The sequence below is a fragment of the Empidonax traillii genome, unplaced genomic scaffold, assembly GCF_003031625.1.
Source record: "Empidonax traillii isolate 1590-97213 ecotype Southwest subspecies unplaced genomic scaffold, ASM303162v1 scaffold181:size1721324, whole genome shotgun sequence".
NCBI classification, from domain to species: Eukaryota; Metazoa; Chordata; class Aves; order Passeriformes; family Tyrannidae; genus Empidonax; species Empidonax traillii.
The window spans coordinates 1,680,878-1,701,941 of NW_020955374.1; the positions used below are offsets into that span (position 1 = coordinate 1,680,878).

The 21,064-nt window shown below is 36.6% G+C and overlaps 1 protein-coding gene across 1 annotated transcript in view; it reads left to right on the top strand.

Moving 5' to 3' along the window:
- The window catches only part of ZC2HC1A (zinc finger C2HC-type containing 1A), a 31,034-nt gene extending 17,419 nt beyond the window's left edge, over positions 1 to 13,615 (top strand). The window contains exons 7-9 of the mRNA XM_027886184.1: positions 302 to 410; positions 11,665 to 11,772; positions 12,474 to 13,615. Coding sequence (XP_027741985.1) covers positions 302 to 410; positions 11,665 to 11,772; positions 12,474 to 12,660 — 404 coding nt within the window. The 3' untranslated portion in view covers positions 12,661 to 13,615. The remainder of the gene's footprint in view (positions 1 to 301; positions 411 to 11,664; positions 11,773 to 12,473) is intronic.
- The last annotated feature ends 7,449 nt before the right edge of the window (positions 13,616 to 21,064 follow it).

The window sequence follows — 21,064 nt, forward strand, 5'->3', positions numbered from 1 at the left end:
TGAATTGAATTTGCAAAATCAGATATATTCTGTTTGTACATACTTTGATGTTTCTTTCCTTTTTCTTTATGAAGAAAGTAATTCAGATCCAGCGTTTCTTATTAGAATAAAACATATCTCAATAGCATATTTTCTGTAAATTTCTGGGAAAATATTTGGTTTTCCTTGTATCTTGACACTTTCTCATATCTTTATGTTTCTAAAACTTTTGTTTTGAATTTTACAATTAAAAACGTAATAAATTATTTCGGCAGCAAAATCTTTTATTTTCTTATATTTTTATGCGTACTTGAACTGTAAGGTGCCTCTTCAAGTAAAGCACTGCCTTCATCTGGATCCAGTGGAAGCAAACTTCAGACATTATCACCAGCTCATAAAAACTCACTGGGAATGGTGAACCCACAGGCAGGGTAAGTTTCCATGTAATGTTGTCATTTGTGCTTTATTTCATGTTCATGTTGTGCTAATTCTAGAAGTCTCTGTGGTCTGTTTCACTTGCTTTTTATTTTTTTTTGCCAGTGAGCTTCAGAAGTGTTTTGAATTTATCCTTTATTTATAAATGCAGTTAATGTTTAAGGAACATTGGAGAAGGCAAAGATGCATTTTCTCAAAGTAACAACAAAGGAGATCAAGTGATAAAAATAGATATAAAGTAGATTAAAAATTTTAGTATGCAGAAGTGGTTGGAGCTATAAAGTTTTTTCCTGGTAAATGTGAAGTGACTTTAAAAAAGAGAAAACATTGGGCATAATTTCCTGCAATTCATGGAAGTAAAAGAAAGAGGCTTCTGCCACAGACTACCAGTTGTGAGACTACATTCTCTCTTAGCACAAAGGGAGCGATGCTTTCCTTCTTGCCTTTCCCGTCTTGAGGCAGTGAATGAGGAGAAATAAAGCAATGGAAACCAGTGCACTTAAAACAGCAAGAAGTGATAGATGTAGGCTACAAGAGTTCAGTGTAAGTGCTGGTGAGATCAAGACTGCTACTGATATTTTGCTGGAGAGGAGGACAATTCACGCTATCTCCAAGAGAAATCTATGGAAGGGATAGAAGAAAAGTGGTGCAGTTCTACAGAAGTTTAAGGAACACCAAGGAGCACTGAGAGAATACAGAACATACAACAAAGTGTTTGCAGTTAAAACACTGGTGGTTGAAAAATACTTGTTCCTATAACAATGGGTATCAGGTTGGTGAAGGTTATAAGGTGGAGAAAAACAATGGCTTAAGTTTGTGAGGAAGAAAAAGGACATTCTGAAAGAACTCATGGGGATGGACAGCAGTTACACAAAACTCTAAGTGACTTTTAGTTTATTGCTTTTAGGTTTTACAAGTTAAGCACAAATACAAATGACAGCTCTCTCATACCTCCCTCCTAATGCCTTTGTAGCATGAGGATTCTGTTCTGATTATAACCAATTAGATACTTTAAGTCTGGTTATGTTCAGTAAGAACTTTCAGAATCACAGATTCACAAATAGTGTAGTTTATTGCAGTGACAGGTTATTAATTCTTGTTAGATTGCTGGTGATAAATGCACTAGATCTACAAAATGAAGTGAATAGTGCTACATACAAGTGCTCCCAGCTAAACTCTGACACAGTCAAAGGCACAAATCTTGTCAAAGGGGCATCACTGCTTTGGGGGGGAAGAGAGGGGCAAGCTTCTTGACTAGTCCACAAAGTAAAGTCATGTTCTCATCCACAAAAATGGAGGATCTCAAATATCAATTTCATACTTTTTTGAAAAATGGAGGTGTGACTGTAGCCCAGTACAGTTGGTTACCAGTTGCTGTGCTCCTAGATGGTGAGGGGGAGGGGGACAACTCTTTTCTTATTTTCATATTGGTGGATGTGGTTTTTAATATGTTAATGGGAGATAATAAGGGTCTTTGGATACCTTTGGTTGAACTGAATTGACTTTTGGTTGAAACGAAATTTGCAGCGCAAAGCCCTGACACTTCAGTATCCTCCTCCACCCAGCTGAGGGAGCAGTGAGGGCCATCTGACATATTATGAGTATGTTGAAACTGCACATCCCTGTCTACCCAAAGGACAAATTTATAACCAAGATTTGCTGTGCATGGAGAAGGGGGAGCGAGGCTAATGGAGGCGTGGGTGCTATTCTGTGTTTCACTGTGACAACATCAGGCTGTGAGGTCTCTGCTTCACCCCAGGCACAACTCAGTTGTTAAGCCTCACTTGAGCCTAGTGCAAGATAAGCAAGTGGCTTAGCTCATGTTTTTGCTCAACCAGCCTCATCAGTTCTCCAGCAGCTCACGGTATCTCTGTATCTTGCCATAACAAGTCTGGCAGCTTTCCACCATTGCTCACTGGGCTTTGTTTTCTGTAGTCTTCCATTTTCTGTTGCTTGGAGGAAGAACTGTGATGTGACTAAGGCAAATAGCAGCTGGGGAGGTGTTTGCCCAAGTTCTCTCTGTTTATGTGTTCTGCTAAGCACAAGTAGAAGGCTTCTCATTGGCACAGCTGTCGGATAATGATCTCTGCTGGGAGGCTGTAAATGTTATCTTGGCTTATAACCTCAATTGCTTACACAATTTCCAGTTTTTAAGAGTGCAGATGTGATGAATGGTTTCTGCCTGCAGTACTTACCACTTCTCCGTTCTAAAAAACTTGTTCTCTTCTTCTGTTTGCAAACCAGTCCTTAAGATATTTGCTGCTCATGGTAACCAGTCTTCTCACAGGTGGCTGTTAAATGTGTCTCTTTCTTAAGGGTTATACCTGAGACCTAGCAATTCTTTGTTTTTTGAGCTCTATTGTGTTCACTTCTGGGAACAAATCTGTCAGGACTTACATTGAAACAAACAGGTGTAGGAGCAGTTAAAACATGAAAGAGTGAAATGCCTCAGGTTGATCATTGGTAACAATTTTGGTCTTAATCATCTCAGCTTTGGGGTTTGAGGGGAAAATACATTGGGTTTTGTTGAAATACCTACAAAATTTTATTAGGCCTCGGACTGAGACACAGTCAACAATCAGAGAGTGAGAATAGTTAACGCTGTAGTAACACAGATTTTAAACATTCAAACATCTTATAATTTGGGCTACAGCTAATTGCAGCTGGAATTATTTTCTAAAATAAAAAAGCTTTTAAAAGTAACCCTCATTAGGATGAAACAAGATATAATTCTTTTATTAAATTTATGATTTAACCAATAAAATGATTAACCATGAGATCTGGGATTCTGTGGTATGTAAGTCAGACAGAACTTATGCTGTAAGATAACATGTTCTTCCTTCTGAGTTGACAGTGAAACAATTCACTGAGCAATGTTACATATGGATTGTTTTAAGGGCAATCCTTTAAATGAAATAATGTTAAGCGGTCACTGTCTCTTTTTTCCTTGACAAACATTTTAATAGTTTTTTTGACCAGGTTAAATTCAAGGTCTTGTTGTGAAAAACAGGCTCCTGCAGTTTACACTAAGTTTACACTAAGTTTAAACTGTACATTTTGGGGGTTTTGAAATCTATTACTTAAATGTGAAACCTTCCATTTTTGCCTAGGTTGTTGTAATTCTGGATTTGGAAAAGAGGTAATAGTAGAGAGGCTGAATAGTGGAATTACAATTATATTGTGCAGTATCAAGGAGGAACTATATGTATGTTGGAGGGGGAAATTTATTTAGACACTGCTGCTTTCTGTAGAGTTGAGCTCCCTGTTCTCAGCGATGGATGGGCAAAGGGGCAGGATGATCCAACAGCCAGGGGGGATGTACGGGCTGCAGTTCCCCTCTCGCCCTTCAGGTGGCGCTCTTGGAGTGCTTCCCAAAACACCCGTGACGGGCGAAGGGAGCTGCTCGTGCCGTGGCTTCGAAGGTCGAGGCTTAAACGGGCTGGGCACGACGTGTTGAGTTCTGTAAAGGAAAGAGTCTTGAACTTCACCCCATATAAAGTCCAAACACAGTATCCTAGTGTAAATTTTCATTTTGTACAAGCAGAAATGCAATCAAATTTTATGAACTGCCTTATTGTAAGTTGTATTTACCATGTGGTTTCCTTTTTTTTAATTTGAATTCTCTTCTTCTCCAGTAAAGGACTACTGAGAGAGCATACCACAGCAACATCAGTATAAGCTAGGTTATTGTCAGTGAGGCTTACTGTGTATGTGTAGATCAGAATGTGTCAGCTGATTTCTACTGTGAATGTTTTCTCTTTCTGCCTGGACAGAGTAAAAACACAACTAGTTATTCCAATATGAATGAAAGTGCAGCATAAGGGCATCATCTCTGAGTCCTGGAGAATCAAGTAAGAGTACAAGAGTACCATGTGACTGTATTGTACTCAGTGTGAAAACCTTCAGTCATTTGGATGAAAATAGGTTTTATCTTTTTTGATACTGAAGGACTAAGAAAAAGAAAATTAATCCTACATATATTGTCATTAGGCTTGTCATTTGATAGTGAATCATGTTAGGAACCCAGGTTTGATATGTTTTTTTAATAGTATAAAGGTTAGCACTGTTTTATGTTTCTTGAGGGGTAGGGCAGTTCTAGTAAGCTGTCAGAAGTAATCAGACCTTCGGGAGAAAAAATTGAGTAGGTTCTTCCTAACCTAAAGGTTAAGCAAACATGCAAACCTCACACCCACATGCAAACTGTTTTGCCCAGCAGAGCTTGACCCCAATATTTGTGGCCGGCCAGGGATCTTTTGCTTGTACAGATTAATTGTGTGCATGTTTCATTTATGAGCAGTCTTGTTTGGTTTCTTTTTTTAACTGGAACTTGGAAAAATTATAATTTTTAATAGGGCAAATGAACATATAGAAATTAATTTGTAATTTATATTTTATTTGGCGGATAAAACGTATTATTTAAAGTTAAGTTAACTTATTTATATTTAAAGCATAAAGTTATGCTTCCTGGGAATCATGTCTGCTAGTGATAAATTCAATACTGTCTTACAGCTGAAATGCAACATGAATGGCACACAGCCAATATCAGTAAATTCTAAATTCCACTTAACGTATCTTGCATACTGCATTTGTAGCCTTTAAAAACATTATCTTTTAAAAATAGCTTGTTCCTTTCATTAAGACTGTAGCTTATAGAACTTCGTTCAATGAAATGAAGAAAAGTAAGGAGCTGTCTTGGGTTGTTTTTCAGAAGATTCTTACAATTGTGTTTTTTTTCATTAGAACATAAAAGGGCTGTCAGCTTTGGGTTTTTGGTTTTGTCTTAGTGTGAAAGAATACTGTAGGTCTTTGACAATATTACAACTGCTTCTACATTATTTCTTTCTTTTTCTACTCTGTAGGTGCCTGGAGTTCAGAGATTACGCTGTTAATTTGTTAAGGGTTCAAAAATAACTAAGAAAATCATGTTAGGTTGCAGTTTGAGTCTTGCAGTGTTAAAGACCTCAATACTGCTTCTCAGTTCCTTGGAAAGTATGTCAAGAGTATTTATTGGGTCAAACAGGAATTGATTAAGCATTTCCTGAGTTAATTAGTTTGAACTAGAACATCTGTTTGGGAAGAGGAGTGAAAAGAGGAGCTCTAGTGGAGGTTATCTTGCAGCCTGCATTATTGGGGCTAAATTTTCAAGACTAAAATCCCAGTGTTCCTTGCTGACTTCAGAATGAATATCACTTAGCATTGTTGAATTTTTGTTCCTTGTGTGGACAATTCCTTTGATGTGTAAGATCTGTAATGTGGATTGCAAGGTTCACACCAGAAACTTCCCAAAAAAGAAATTCTCTTGGAAGCTCTGTAGGTTCTGTAGCTTTTAATACGAAGGAGTATGAAAAGTAGTATGATATGGGTGTCAGAGATACACAACAGCTGTTGTGTGGTTTGTTTTTTTTTTTTTTTTAATATATATTAAAAGCTACATTGAAAATAATATGCTTCCTTGACAGCAGTTAGCTCTTTTGTAATTTTCCTGGCAGTGTAGTTTATTAGGGTTGTATGACAAGAATCAGAAAACTGCACAATAATTTTAAGAAATTATTTCTTGGGGTGTGAGAGTGGGTTTTGTTGGTTTTGCTTGTTTTTACCTTATGACTTCCCTTTAGGGATGAGAAGCAGAAGAGTTAAACTTCAGCTACTGATACATTTCCATCAATTTTGCTTGGTTTGTTTCCTTACAGTTCTTTAGTCTCAGAAAAATAAATAAAAATCCTCTTTAAGTGTCATAATTTTCCAGTTAAGGCTAAGTTGCCAGGCTTTTTTTGAGAAGAAACTTTGGTTACATTATTAAGGTAGAAATGGCAGTATAATGGATTTTTTGTAGCTTTTATTTAATGATTTAAGATTATAAAAATGCAGAAGTCTACTTGAAGATCTAATTTTTTTAATATAAGTTGTGATTCCTGGAAAACTACAATCTTCCTTATGATGAATGAATGAGGGATGGGGTTTTTTTATTTGTTGATTGGTTGCTTTTTTTTCCAATCATTTTTAAATTTTATTTTTGGTTTATTCTTTTTAGTTTTGAGTAGTTATCCATAATAGTAAAAAAAAGTATTAAAGTATTGCCTGTGCTTATAGTACTGTCTATTGTGAATAGGTTTCTTTGTTATTAAAACAAAGTTGGGTTTCTTTCAGGCTTTCCTCTGTTCAGCCTTTACAGGAAAAAAAAAGAAGTGATTGCTGATTTAAAGTTAAGAAGACTTGTACTTACATATCTATTATTTTCTAATGTCTTAAACTTACAAAGTGTAATTATGAGCCCCCTTTTCTAGGTGCGATGTATGAACGTGAAAGTTATTTTTCAAGGACACCAAATGTGAATACATTGTGGAGATTGTGAGGATAACTGACATTAGTTTTTTTATTGTTTAAAAAGGAATAAAAAATCCCATGCATTGGAAACCTAATCCAGACAGAAGTCTATGAAATCCTCTCCTCATTAAAGCAAAAACAACCCTTTTGTTTGCTGGATAATTAAAGTCTGTTTTGTGCATTCTTTTGTAAGTCAGTAGGATTTCTTTGGTAATATAAGTATTTAATTGTGAGTACTTTTTTTTTTTTTTTTTTGCAATAACTTGAATAGCAATTTAGCAATCTCCTTATGAGTACCCCTTTATATATTTTAGTAGTAAGATGGACAAGTTAGCAAGTTAGGCCCACCACTGTGAACTGGAAGAGATGTGCAAAGGTTTTATGACACTGATACAAAACCAGACAGTAACATCAAAAGACCAAATGAGTTCTTGCCTATAAAGAAGTAAGTATTACAAACCAGTGTGGTTTATCTGTTTTGCAGAAATGTTCGTATTAAGCAGAAAAGTGTGCCCTTGACAGACATGAGCTGCCCAGTATGTCTTCAGTATAAATACTACAGGGGAAGAGTAGGTGATATAATTAGTATGAGTGAGAGGTAAACAGCTTCAGAGTGGGACAGGAAGGATGCACGTTTTCTCCAGATTTGATTTCTTCTGTCACTGATAGGTTATGGACTACAAGTCTACCCTTAACTTCTATCTTCCTAAATCTGAGAAAGAACTGATTTGCATGATGTAAAGCTGAGTCAGTATTTAAGACTGATAACTGTACTGTTTTAGTAATTTTATTCCCTTAAGATCAAATGTTTATCTCTTCTCCTGTATCTGGTCCAAAAACATGAGGAAGGCAGACTTTGTAATGAAAGGTAAAGTCTTTTTTTAAGTCCAACTTATCTCATATAAAGACTTCTGAAAATTCAGAAGTCCTTATAAGATCTGAGTTTGGAAGGAAGGGTATTCCAGTTACTCTAATCTTTTAAAAAGGAAATAGATACTGTATTTTAGTTAGACCTTTGATATAATTTGCAAGATGCCAAATTCAAATAGGCTGGTTTTTTCATAAATTGTACCTTAAAACTTATTGCAAAAGAGAAATTAGTAATGAATGATGTGGCACATACATGTACATACAATGTAATGCTTTAAATAGTAGAAATGTGTCAGAATCTCTTAATGCTGTAATATTTTTGAGATGGGGCAAAACATTTGAACTTGGGTTTCTGAATAAAGAAGCAAAAAAGCAGTGAAGGAAGGGGAAGCTCTTTTTAGAAAAACAGAATTTTCTTTCTTTGTTTGTTCTTTTGCAAGTTTGGTTAGAGTTTAAAAATCCTGTGAACCACCAAAAATCAGGTCAGTTTTTCATTTTGTAATATATTATTAAGATGTTGAAAATTTCTTAGTGAGTTACAATTGCTTACAATATCCCCAGTCTGTACAGTGGTGATTTGATTTTTGTTCTAGAGAGAATTTCTTTAAGAGTGTAGGCACTTGTTCTATTCTTCATAACACCCCTCTTGTTCTTACTGAAATATCCACTGGGTTGGTGAATTAAATCTGCCTTCCTTGCAGGAGATGATTCAGTGTGTTGCATGCCAACAACATTCAGCAAATGTGGATAGTTCCTAGTGATTCCTAAACTCAGCATAGCAGTGTGGATGGCAGAGGTTTCTGGACTTCGGGATGCATGCCATGAATCATCAGAAATAGAACAATGAGCTATTGTGGGCGCTACAGTGACAGCTGTCAAGAATATCTGAAAACACCCTGTCTAGGAAGCAAGCTTTATATATCAGTGTTTTATGATAACATTCAACCGAATCGTGAATGCATGCATAGAAGAAGACATTTCTTGACACATTTCTTTCAGATTTTTATTTTGCAAGCAGTGGTAATTCAATGAGATGTGTAACATGAACTGCTTTAGGCACAGAAGTCATCTTCAGTGTTATTTCTTTTAAAATTGGGAGTGGATAATACACGTCTTTAATGGTATGTCCAGATTTTAGGAGTTAGGTGTGTTCAAGTGAGTTCAGGTATGCCCAGAGTTTAGATGGTTGTGGTACATAGCCTCCTCTGCTGTCAGGCTGTATTAATACTTCACGTGATACAACTTAGAGCAGGGATTTATATAGCTTTTCAAATTCAAAACAAAAAATCCAACCAAACAAACAAAAACAAGTGAAGAAGTAGATAGCAGAGATGGGACAGATCGGAATAAACCGAGCTGTTGTAGCAAGAACTGAAATAATCAAAAATATCTGATTTCATTGGAAGACCTCTCTATAGAGATCAGATTGCTACTTAAGGATGCAATTTCCAGGTTTTTCACCAAATATACATGAAGACTGTTGCTAATTATGTGTCTAGATTTGGTCTGAATAAAGTTGAAGACAGTGGCAGGCTGCTACTTGTATTGATTTACTCATCAAAAAAGGCAGAAATCACAGAATCACAGAGCAAGGTAAGGTTGGAAGGGACCACAGTAGATCATCTGGTCCAGTCTTCCTGTTCAAGCAGGTGAGGTTGCTGTTCATTGCAGTCAGTGAGAATCATTGCAGTTAATTACAAGATTCATATTAAAGTTTCTAGTCTGAAAATATATTTGGAGTTTTTTCTGTATATTTAGAAAACTAGTGAAAAAAGATTGCATAAGTTATGCAGAAAACTATGTTTAAACATTTTTGAATGAAGGTGTCTTGTTAGACCTTTAATGAATGATTTTTTATCTGTTCATGGGACTTTACCTCCCTCAATAGACAGGCTGGACAGTGCACTTTTTCAGACTTTTGATTTCTTCCCACCCCTCCCCTGTTCAGTCACTAAATACTGTACTAGACACAATACAAATAAATTTTTTAAGACACTGATTCTGAAATTTCTTTAGTGTACATCTAGTATTAAAGCATCAGATGAATTTTCAGAGTACTTAGTGGGATGAGGGTATATGGTACATATCTTGGAAAGTTGAACAGTTGAAATGCAGGAAAGAATAGTGGCCTGTTTTTCATGTCAATTTATTTCAGATATCTAAGACTCCTAACATGATGTTTAAAGCTGATTGATTCAAAATACACCCTGAAAAGACTTCAGTTTAAGAAATTATTGCTGTTAGTGTTGAAAAAGGATTATGTTAGTCCCAAGGTGAAAATCCCAGAGAAAACCGAGTCAGTAATATTTTTGAAAAATTTGTTTTAAACTACTTTGAGCTGTCTAAACAGAAATTGAGACAGTTCTGTTCTTTGTGTTGTTGTCTAATCATCCCTGATCCATGATGGTCCATACTGTTTCTTTGTGTGCAGCTGATATTTTCTTTAAATGCTTTCCTAACTTCCTTAGCAGGTAAAGTAACAGTCCAGTATGTTCTTTCCACTGTTGACTCTAATGAATTTTACTCAATTATAAGCAAAGGTCTCTCCTCATTGTAAAATGAGATGGAGGAAATGACAGAGTATTTGGCATCTGTACTGTTGTGCATACTTATAGCAGAGTAATTTATGTTACATTTAGAACTTTTATCCTGGAGTTCTCTAACTTCTGAAAGACTGGCATAACTTTTAGTAAGTTTTAATTCTGGTGTAACTGATGTAGTGCTTTTCAGTCTCCACAGTATTTTTTTTTCAAGTCAATCCATCTTTAGAATTTCCTTGTTAAATAAGAGGGCAGACAGGAAAACTAATGGAGAAGGTTAGTGTTCTGCCCAGCGAGCAAGAAGACCATTCCACTCTACCTGTTCCATATAAAAACCCTTCTTGTTAAACTTGAATACTTTAGTTAGATATAATTTCACTTTATTTAATCTTAAATTTAGTTCTGATTCTCACCTTTATGCTTAATCATTCGATCACTTCACCACTGGTTTAAGTGGTGGATGGAGCTGAAAAGCTGTCTTTAGCCTATGCTCATGAAATGATGGAAGAAATCTTTTATGCAGCATGTCTAAAATTCAGGAGTTGTTACATATTCTTCAGCTGTGTCAGTGTTGCATTTGAAGTTAATAGAGTTGAATCCATTTCCTTATATATGGTTTGAAAACCAAACCAAGACCAGGTGTTTATAATTCTGAAAGGAACAGTTAGGTGCATCTGAATGGAAGGGAAAAAAAAAATCACCTTTGGGGTTTTGTTGCTGAATGGGCTGTTGATGACTAAACTTTTTTAATGGAGTCTTGTTTTAATTTTTTTTTTTAATGTACGTGAGCCAGTCCCACTTAAATTTCATTTATGCATTGTTGTTCGAGAATGAGAATAGAAAAACTTGCTGGGTCATGCACAAGATGTCATAGTAACTGAAGACTTGCCAAAGAAGAAGAAATTCCAGCGAATGGTTATTATTTTGAGCAATGACAAAAACTTCTGTCCTTGATCACTAATGCTAAAACAATGCCCCTTCCTATTTATTTTTTTAGTCCTACTCAGATTTTTCAGGTGATTCTGATGTTTCTCATCAAAGCAAGCTGTGAGATGTTCTTTATGTTTGGGATGTGCTATTTGTTGTATACTGGCTTCTCATAAAACTCACGAGTCTTGAGGAAAGCAGCTTTTGCCGCTGTGTGGTCATAGCTGAAACCAACACTGTGACAGACTGTTAAAAATGAGGCCCTAATGCTCAGCTGGATACAACCCCTAATGCAGGGTCTGCCTTTATTTTGGTGTGTTAGCAACTGAAACACATGCACAGAAAAAGACTCGCTGTTCCATTTAGCTTACTGTTGTAAGATTCAAGTCATATCAGTTAAAATCTTGCAAGTTCATGCCAAAGCTCTTGTCTGCTCTTGGTAGGAAATGAGTTACTTTTCATACAATTTTAATTAATGTGTAGATTGTTTAACCTTTTTTTTTAATATATATATATTATTTGTAAATGCATATTCTTGTATGGATTTCTGTGTGTGTATATAAATCACCAGATATTTATTCTATTTTAGAGGTGCAACAAAAGCCCGGACATCAACCCATCCTAGTGTGGCAAGAACCATGAGCACGGGTGCTTTAACAAATAAAAGAAAAACTAGCAATTCAGACACTTACTTAAGGTAGCTTTTAATTTTGTGGATTTTATCATCAGTAGAACCTTCATTAAAGGAGATTACTTATTACAAAAAAAGTTGGGGAGAATATTGTTCTCTGCAGCTAATAGATAACTCATGGTTAATATTGTTTGGCATGTTTAAGGTACTCAATATATTTTGCATATTTATCATCTGACAGCACACCTTTGTCATGAGCTATCTCACATATACACAGAAGACCATGTTAGAAATGTCAGAAGCCTCTTAGGAGCTGTTGAAAAAATAGACAAATATTCTCTTAGCAGAAATTGAATGAAATCTTCATGCTAAGCACACAAATTGTCTGTTGTCTACCATTTCAAAGAGTAGGATGACAATTACATTGCTGTTTTAGCCTTTTTTTCTTTTTTTTTGGACAAGCTAAATTTTAAGTTTTCAAACCCTCCAGTTAATCTGACTAGTGAATCAAATATTTAATTCTGTTCCTAGAACTTTGACATTTTTCATTTTCTTGCAGGGAAGGTGGGTGTCTGGAGATCTGTAGGGGAGCCAGGGTAGAGTTATCATGTATAGCACTGTAAATAGGTCTACCACTGTAAATAGGAAGTGTAAGCATGAATATTACAGTAACAATAACTGAAATTCACTGCAGAGATTAGAATAATTTCACATCAAGTTATACTGAACTGACTGACAGAGAATGTTGTTTATTGGGAAATTTTCAGGTCTGATGGTAAAATTCTGTGTGACAGTGGAGACTGTGCATCCGCAATCAATGGAGGAAGTTCAAAAAGCAGCGAAGGAATTTCACCTGTACACTTATCAAAGTTCTGCCATGAATGTGGAACAAGGTATCCAGTGGAGTGGGCAAAGTTTTGCTGTGAGTGTGGAATTCGAAGAATGGTTGTGTGAACAGAACCTTAAAAGCAAAAAGAAAATGAGAAATTGGAAGCATCTGCTATGTACTGTTGCATGGAAAGCTAGAGCACTCCAGCCAGTTCGACTTCATGCTGCAACCATGTCTAAACATCATTTTGTAATCTTCTGAGTGCAATTCTGGTTACACATTTATTTATAAACAAATATATATACTGTATATAAAAATAGTAGCTACCTAAAACTGTGCCATTCAAGGAAATACTCTTTACTTTCTGTTGGAAATATTTAAAATTAAGGTAAACATGTGTTAAGTAATCTAGGTAGCAGAAGTGGTTCAATTTTTTTTTTTTTTTAAATCCTACTAGACAAAGGATTTTTTAAAATCACATATGCAGGGTAATACTTAACCATAGAGAACTAACCGTGAAGAATTTGGCCTTCAGAGGTTTCTCTGTGGAGGCATTTCCTTCATCTGTGTAATTTAGATGCTGTGTTCTAAGTGAAAACAGCATGAGCAACTCCTTATAAATTCCTAGTTAAAATTGTAAAAAGTCTGGATCTTTAAACTCTCTGATAGTAATATCCTAATTGGACTTTCCAGTTACTTCCTAGGACTTTTTAAAGAATCAAAGTGAAAAGACTACCTGGGAATTTTCTTTGCATGTAAGAAGAAAGGCAAGATTTGGCTTTTCATGTTCTGTTTTTCAAAAAGAACATAGATAATTTTTATCTATTTATAAGGACAAATATGATATCTTCATTTTATTAAGTTCCTTTTGTTCAGAAATACTTGTCTTCCTCCTCCTGTGCTCCACTATGACTAGCATATCTAAAAGTGTCATGCTTCATGTCTTTGTCTTGTTTCCAAAGATCCTGCTCATTTTTTTTCTCTTTCCTCATGTCCTGAAGGAAAGATGAAGTCTATGTTTATCATACCTAAATGTTGAACTATTATTTTGAAAACAGCCGCCTTGATGTATCCAATACCCCCAAAAAATAGTTCCATAAAAATGTATGTTATTAGAGCAGTACAGCTTGATGTAAGTAGTGACTCTCTTTTTATTCCTATTCCTGTGAAAATAGCACATCTTACATATGAGTGCATAGTGGAGTAGCTGTGGTTCATAGCTTTATATGTCAATACCTGACATGGGTTTTACTGCAATTTTGTGTATTCTTGGGCTCTGAACAGCAGCCTCTTGAAATTAGTAACAGACTTCACATTAATTCTTTGGGAAGAAGGGTCAGACCTTGAAAGTTGTTGGGTTCACAAGCCAAATCACTTACCTTGTATTTCAGTGTAGTAATTTGTTTTGTGACGTTTTGCTTTGAAGTACTTGCACCATCTTCATAAAGCGTAAAAGAACAATCTGAAACAACTCAACTGTGCCTTTCCCACAGTAAATACACTCTTTTTGTTAGAAATGAATACTTTCAGCTCACAGGCGCCATTAACATCAATTTATGTAATTTCTTTGTAGCTTATGAAAAATAGAATGTAGTGTTCCACGGTAGTGTTATGGTCATTGTTTGCATTCTCAAAAACTGTGATTGTTATCAGTGGGGCCAATTTAGAAGAAAGCATTACTGAAGAAAAATACCTTCAAAGCAGATACCAGTCTTGAAGGGTGAGAAGTTTAAGAGTCTTGATGTAGTCACATTTCAGGCCACAAACTATCAATGTTTTAGAATTAGTTCAATGATTGTCTTACAATTTTTATACCAAATTATTTTTAGAAATTATCCTTTATTCAGTGTAGTGTTATTATAATTGGTGTAAGATGGCTACTGAGCATGGTAGGATGGATAACTGGTAATGAGAGTTAGAACTGACAAGGCCAATTTATTTTCTAAGTAGTTTAGGTTCTGGGTTCTCTATTATGACACATTCGTTTCTGAACTTGGAAAAACTGGAATTCTGCATTCCTTTGCATTGGTAAGTCTGCTTTGGAAAATTTGCCCTGGACTTGGGCCATGGAGATCTGCAGACTGAACTGTTGCAAGCAGAGAGTCCATCAGCAAAGATACCAGTCCAGAACAGATTTGATCATTTAGTGAATCTACTCCGACTTGATGAATTTTCAGTTTGTTCCGCTGGATAAAGCATTTTGCCATTTATTGAAAATACTTTCTACAAAGGAAATACTTAGTATGGCACTAATGCCTTTCAGCTTTTCCAGGAGTAATGTGACTGTAGAAAAAAGAAACTATTTCTCCTTTGAGAAGGTGGCAGGTTTCCTAGTTTCAAATCAATCCCCATACAGTTAGCTTATTTTCTGCCTTCTGAGTTGTTTGTGTAATTCCTTGCTTTCAGGGCAGCGTTTAGTAAATCACTGGAGTAGCACATCATTTGCTTCATTTACACTTTTATGATTTATCACAAGGACTACACAGGAGATTTATCTGAACTGAAAATAAGATTTTTAAAACTGATTGTTTGGCCTTAAAAAGAAGGTCTATGAAGCATAACTGTTGATAGTAACATTGGATAATGTGTGTGTGTTTGAATCTACAGTAAATATAAGCAGACAATGAAATTATATTTGAGTGTGCAGTTGGCTACTATATAGTGAGATTATCAAAGGCCTAGTATGTTTCCTGTTTATCAGGTAGTTTTGTTACTGAATGACATAGATTTCCAAAGTCATTGATGTTACAGATCCTGTGTTACACAAGTTATCAGTAGAGATTACTGTAATTCCATCTCAGTGAAATGTTTGTAGAAAACAGCAGATTTGTTTTCATAATGCCCCTGCAGAAGTGAATGTGGGAAACAAATTTGTTATATTTGAAGAAAAAGAAATGTTAAATGAACTTTGAATTTTGAATCTTTAGTATATTACATGTGTCAAGAGTTCCCAAATTTAATTTATTAGTGATCTAAGTCCACATCCCCTTGTCCTAGTTTTCCCCACACCTTTATGCCTTGGTTTTCATGGGAGGAAAAAACATTAACTATGCACTATCTGTTTTATAGTGAAATTTATTGATGTGATTGTTTTAATGATTCCTGTACCATTGTCTGATGTTATGACAGACTTTTCCTTTACTGTCTGCCATTATATCTTCCTAATGTACTTACTAAGATTCTTCCACTCATTGAAGGAAAAAAAAAGTTGAAGGTAAAATTACATTTAAAGAAATGAGGAAAAGGCTGGTTTTGAAGCTTGGCCTGAGAGAGTTTGCATTCTCCTTCTACTTTAGTGATTATCTCTTATACAAGGGATCTCTCTGTGCCAGAAGTGCAGGATCATTGGATCTATGCTGATAGAAGTGCAATGGAGTTTTGAGAAATACTAGCTTCAGTAGTAAAAACAGCATAAGGCTTAATCTCTGTACGATGTATCCTACACAGGTTTATATTTATGCATGATACTTACACCCTAGGTAGTTTCAGAACTGGAATCCCCAAATGTACAGCAGTTAAAGTATGTGTTTATATGGATGATTATACCATCAGTCTTACACAGCAGTGCAGGGAACGGGGCACGGGGAGGTGCTTCAATGCCATTTCGGGTTGTAACTATGAAATGAACATTTAGGCAGAATTTTTCAAATTTGCCAAAGAGACTTGAGGAGTCCTTGAAGTCCCCTGAGTGAATGCGAAAGCTCCTCCTAAGGGTTCCCAGCCGGGAGGGTGGCGCAGCAGGGGGAGCTCTCCATGGTGCTCCGGCATGGAGCCTCTCCCGCAGTGCCAGGGCAGCAGCTGCTCGAGCACAGACACGCGTCCCCCAGGTTTACAGGATGGTGACTCCAGATTTTAAGACCTGACCCAGTTTTTTTGTCATGGAAGTTCTCTGTCTTTTGCAAGACACTACTGGCTCCGAGTTCACCATCGCAGCTGAGAGCGTGTGCAAAGAGAGTGGTTCCATGATGCGTGCTTACCAAATCAGCGGAAGGAGGAATGACTGCAGTAGTTTAAATGCTAATAAACAAGCTATGTGTTGGTGCACACTAATGGAAGCTGTAATTAGTCTGCATATAAAATTAAGTGGTATTGTCTGCATAGGTATTGCAAAGCTCACAAGAAGTTCTAGTTTCCATCACATAGACTTTGTATATGGGCAGCGAACAAATCTGTTATGAGCGTTTTTTAATCTTGGCTGACAAATTTGTGATTTGTAAGAGCACTTTTTGCAACTTTAATTCTATCCAGTTTGACAAAGCTATGAATAATTATATGGGTTGTATGACTGGGTAGAATTTTTATCTTTGGTAAAATTGGTTTTAGTGACTCTGGTGAAAATAGTTTTATTGCCTTTGAAGTACAGCTTATTCCAACTTGTGATAATTTTGTTACTAGTTGGTTTGGTTGGGTTTTTTCTCCAACTTGCTGAGTAAGGTTTGAGTGACCTAACTGTGTTGTTGGAAGAAGTGTTAGGTAAAAGGCTGTGTTAACTGTATTTGGTAGTTACTTGGTTGATATTTTCTTTCCAGTATTCACAGTATAAAGATTATTCTTGCACATTAGGTAATTTTTTGTTTTGTTTTGGGTTTGTTTTTTTGGTGTTATGTCAGTCCAGAATGCACATTTCTGGAGGATCCTGTTTAGGCCCATTCCACTTCATCTTGCCAGAAAACAGCTTCTTCAGGCTTCCTCTTAATTAGTGCTTTTTCTTCACAAAATTAATCAGCAGGGAAATCATATTTCCCCAATTTGAACATAGTATTTTGAGTTAGCAAATCAAGTATTCAGTTTAATATAGCTGAATATTGAACATAAGTTCTAAATAGGAGTGCATGGTTTACCACACTTCTTTGTTTCTGTTTGGCTTTCTGGCAGAACCATGAATGGATTTGGGTGGAATCTGTAGAGTGCTGCGTATGCTATGACTGTTACAACACCTACTTTATATGATTGCTTTAATTCTTGGTGTTCATTCCTCATATGACACTCAATATGTTTATCTTTGTAAGTTTATTTATTGATGTTCCATGTTTTTAAACTATGTGTTCATTCATGTGTTTGAGGTGATTAATTTTGTCAGCATTGCATTTATTTTGTTTGCCTTACCCCTCAGTGCATTAAATATTTGTGTTTGCGACCATCCAGTGGGGGTCTTTTTTGCCAGAATTCCTGGGTTTGTTTGCATTTTATTCGGTATATTTTGTTTATTTTAAAGTGTTGGTTCTGTTTTAATTAATAAATGTTAATCAGCACCTAATGCTAATTTGCCACTTGTTAACAATAAAGCAAATATGCTGATAAAACTTCTTGTGATGCACAAATTTTTGTAGTGAAATGCAGAATTGTCTTAAATGACGTGGCATAGGGGTAGATAATATAATTTCAGCCTTATTCAGGTACACCAGACATGATATGAAGACCACCCACTGTCTTCTGCTGGTAGCTGGGAGTGAGCCACTTCGTTGTTATTTTCAAAGAGTAGGGTTTTTAAATTTACTGGTGAGATGAGACTTGGATTCCTCAGTCACACTGAAAAATACTCTATACCTGATATTTACATCAGTGTGATCTGCTTATATAAAGTTAACTCTGTATGTCTTCCTTTTTCCCCAATAGGCTGAGAGAGCTGGGTTGTTCAGCCTGGAAAAGAGAAGGCTTTGGGGAGACCTTATTGTGGCCTTCGAGTATCTAAAGGGTGTTTATAAAAAAGATGAACAGGGACTTTTTGCAAGGGCCTGTGGCAGGACACAGGGGAATTATTCTAAAAAAAAAAAAAAAGAGGAGAGATTTAGATTAAATGTTAGGAGAAAATTCTTTACTGTGAGGGTGGTAAGGCACCAGAACAGGTTGCCCACAGAAGTTGTTGATGCCCCATCCCTGGAAGTGTTCAAGGCTAGGCCAGACTGGATGCAGCTTTAAGCAACCTGGTCTAGTGAGTACCCTCCCTGCCAATGGGAGGGTCTTTAAGGTCCCTTCCAAACCTTTCTGTGATTCTATGATGATTCTGTGATTCACCATATCTTCTTCAGAGGAAGGCAGATACATTTTCCCTTCATTTTTGATGAAATTCATTTATGTGCCAGGAGTCTGCAAAATTTGTTGTCAGTGCTGAGATTTTATGATATTCTTCATGTTGCCTTCCTCTTTATTCTGATTCAGCATGAACATTTTAATCAGCAGGAAGAAAAATCCCAATAGAAACCTAAATAGCTGTTGAATGAAACCTGTCATAAAGCCAGCATACCTTTTGCTCAGCACAAAGCCAAAGAGGTGGAATTGGAAGGAAATATAACCAGACAGGAGAGATTTACTCCTGCATCTTTTGCTCAAGAGCTACAGCTGTGAACGCTTGGATGGCGTAAAGTTGATCTTTGAACGGTCTCTTACAGTGGCCTTCCTTGATTTGGCTTCCTAAGCACCAAAAATTCTTCCTTCTCATTAACCACACAGTATGTATTTCATTGTTGCTGTTAGAAATGTGCAACACTATCTTGCTCATGGGTTGATCATCCCTTCTCACTTTCCTATAATCATATAAAATTATAGAATGATTTAGGTTAGAAGAGGCCTTAAAGAACATCTTGTTCCAATGCTGTAGCCCTGTCACAGAAGGCCACCATATTTGCCAGACACAATTTTCCCTTATTGATGCCAATCACCTCCTTATTTTCCATGTCCCTTAGCATACTTTCCAGGAGGATCTACTCCATGATCTTTCTGGACACTGAGGTGAGACTGATTGACCTGTAATTCCCCAGGTCTTCCTTATTCCCCTTTTGAAAAATGGGAGTTTTGCTTCCCTTTTTCAAGATACTGGTAATTGAATTGCCACAATTTCTTAAATATGATGGATAGTGACTAAGAGGCTTCTTCTGCCAGTTCCTTCAGAACCCACAAGATACATCTCAGCAGGTCCCATGGACCTGTGCACCTTTATGTTCCTTAGATGGTCTCAAACCTGAGCCTCTTGTATCAACAGTGCTTAAATTATTTTTACTAATTTAAATACCTAAGTTTTTTTCCCTTGATACCTTCCCATAAATTCCATGTATTTCTAAACCATGGTTTTTCTCTACTCATATTACATATTTGCTGTGGCCAAATAAATAAATAAACACATAGGTGAAAGTGGTGGTGAGGTAGGTGTGGTGGTGATAATGCCATGCAAGATTTTCCTTTTGCCCATTATTGCAGAGCAGGTTATTGCCACATTTGTAATTCCAGGAGAGACCACAGGAGGTTCTCAAATAGAAGACAACAAATCAAAGAGTAAGAGTCAGTGCATTTAGAAGTTAGCGTTTGCATGTAGGTGGTGACTGAAGAAATTTGGCAACAAGAATTAGACAGGCAGGATATTTATTAAGAGAAATAATCACAAAAAAATCCATGCTTTCATAATCACTCAGTTTAAATTTCTGTTCTGAATCTACCCTTGGTCTTTCCCCCACAATAGTCCTGAAACTGCTTTATTTGCCTCAAGATCTAAGTTGTGGGCTGCTGCTTCAGTCATTTAGGCTGACTTAACTTTCAGTTTCGTAGTAGCTAATGCTGCGTGTTTTTGTTTTAATTCACACTGCTGTCTCCTTGCCAAGTGGTTATTAGGAAATAGATCTTGGCTTTCAACTGTTCCTGAATTCCAGAAAAAACAAAACAGCTGTTCTTCAATCTGAGAGACCAACTGAATCCTCAGTCTCCTGGGTTGTCTTTCTGTCCCTTTAGAGGAAGGAACTTCCAGAGAAGTCCTTACAATAGTGGTTACATTCACTTATCTGCAGTATGATACTGGGAAATGTTTCCCTTCCCCATTACATAAAAGATTTCTGAGTTGGCTTTGGATTTTTTAAGTGTTTGGAGTTAAAAGTTGCAATCTCTTACATGAAGAGCTAAAGAGAATATGTGAAAGTCTCAATCACAGTTTTACAAAGTTATCACTCCTGCCTCATTGCCACCATAAATAGATGGGGGTTGGAGGGGGTTGTGGTGAGTTGACCGTGGCTGGATGCCACATGCCCACCAAGTCACTTTATCACTCCCCTTCCTGGCTAGACAAGGGAGAGAAAATAAGATGAAAAATGAGTGGTGGGTTGAGATAAAGCAGTTTGCTAAAACAAAAGCAAAAGTTTGCATGTGTACAAGCAAAGAAAAAAAAAAAAAAGGTTTATTCAGCACGTGATATTCAGCCACTTCCTGGAAAGCAGGGCTTCAGCACCTGTAGTGGTTGCTCCAGAAGGCAAACCTCGTAAATAACAAATACCTCCCCTTTGTCCTCCTTCCCATGTCTTTTATACATGAGCTGATCCCATATGGTATGGAATATCCCATTGGCTAATTTGGGTCAGCTGGCCTGGTTGTGTTCCCTCCCAGGATCTTGCCCATGCCCACACCTTTCATGGGCGGGGGAAGGTTGAGAGACAGCGCTGATGCTGTGCCAGCTCTGCTCAGCAGTAGCTGAAACACTGGTGTGTTATCAACATATCCTAGCTACCATTGCAGAGCACAGCACTGTGAGGGTGTTAAGGGAAAATGAAC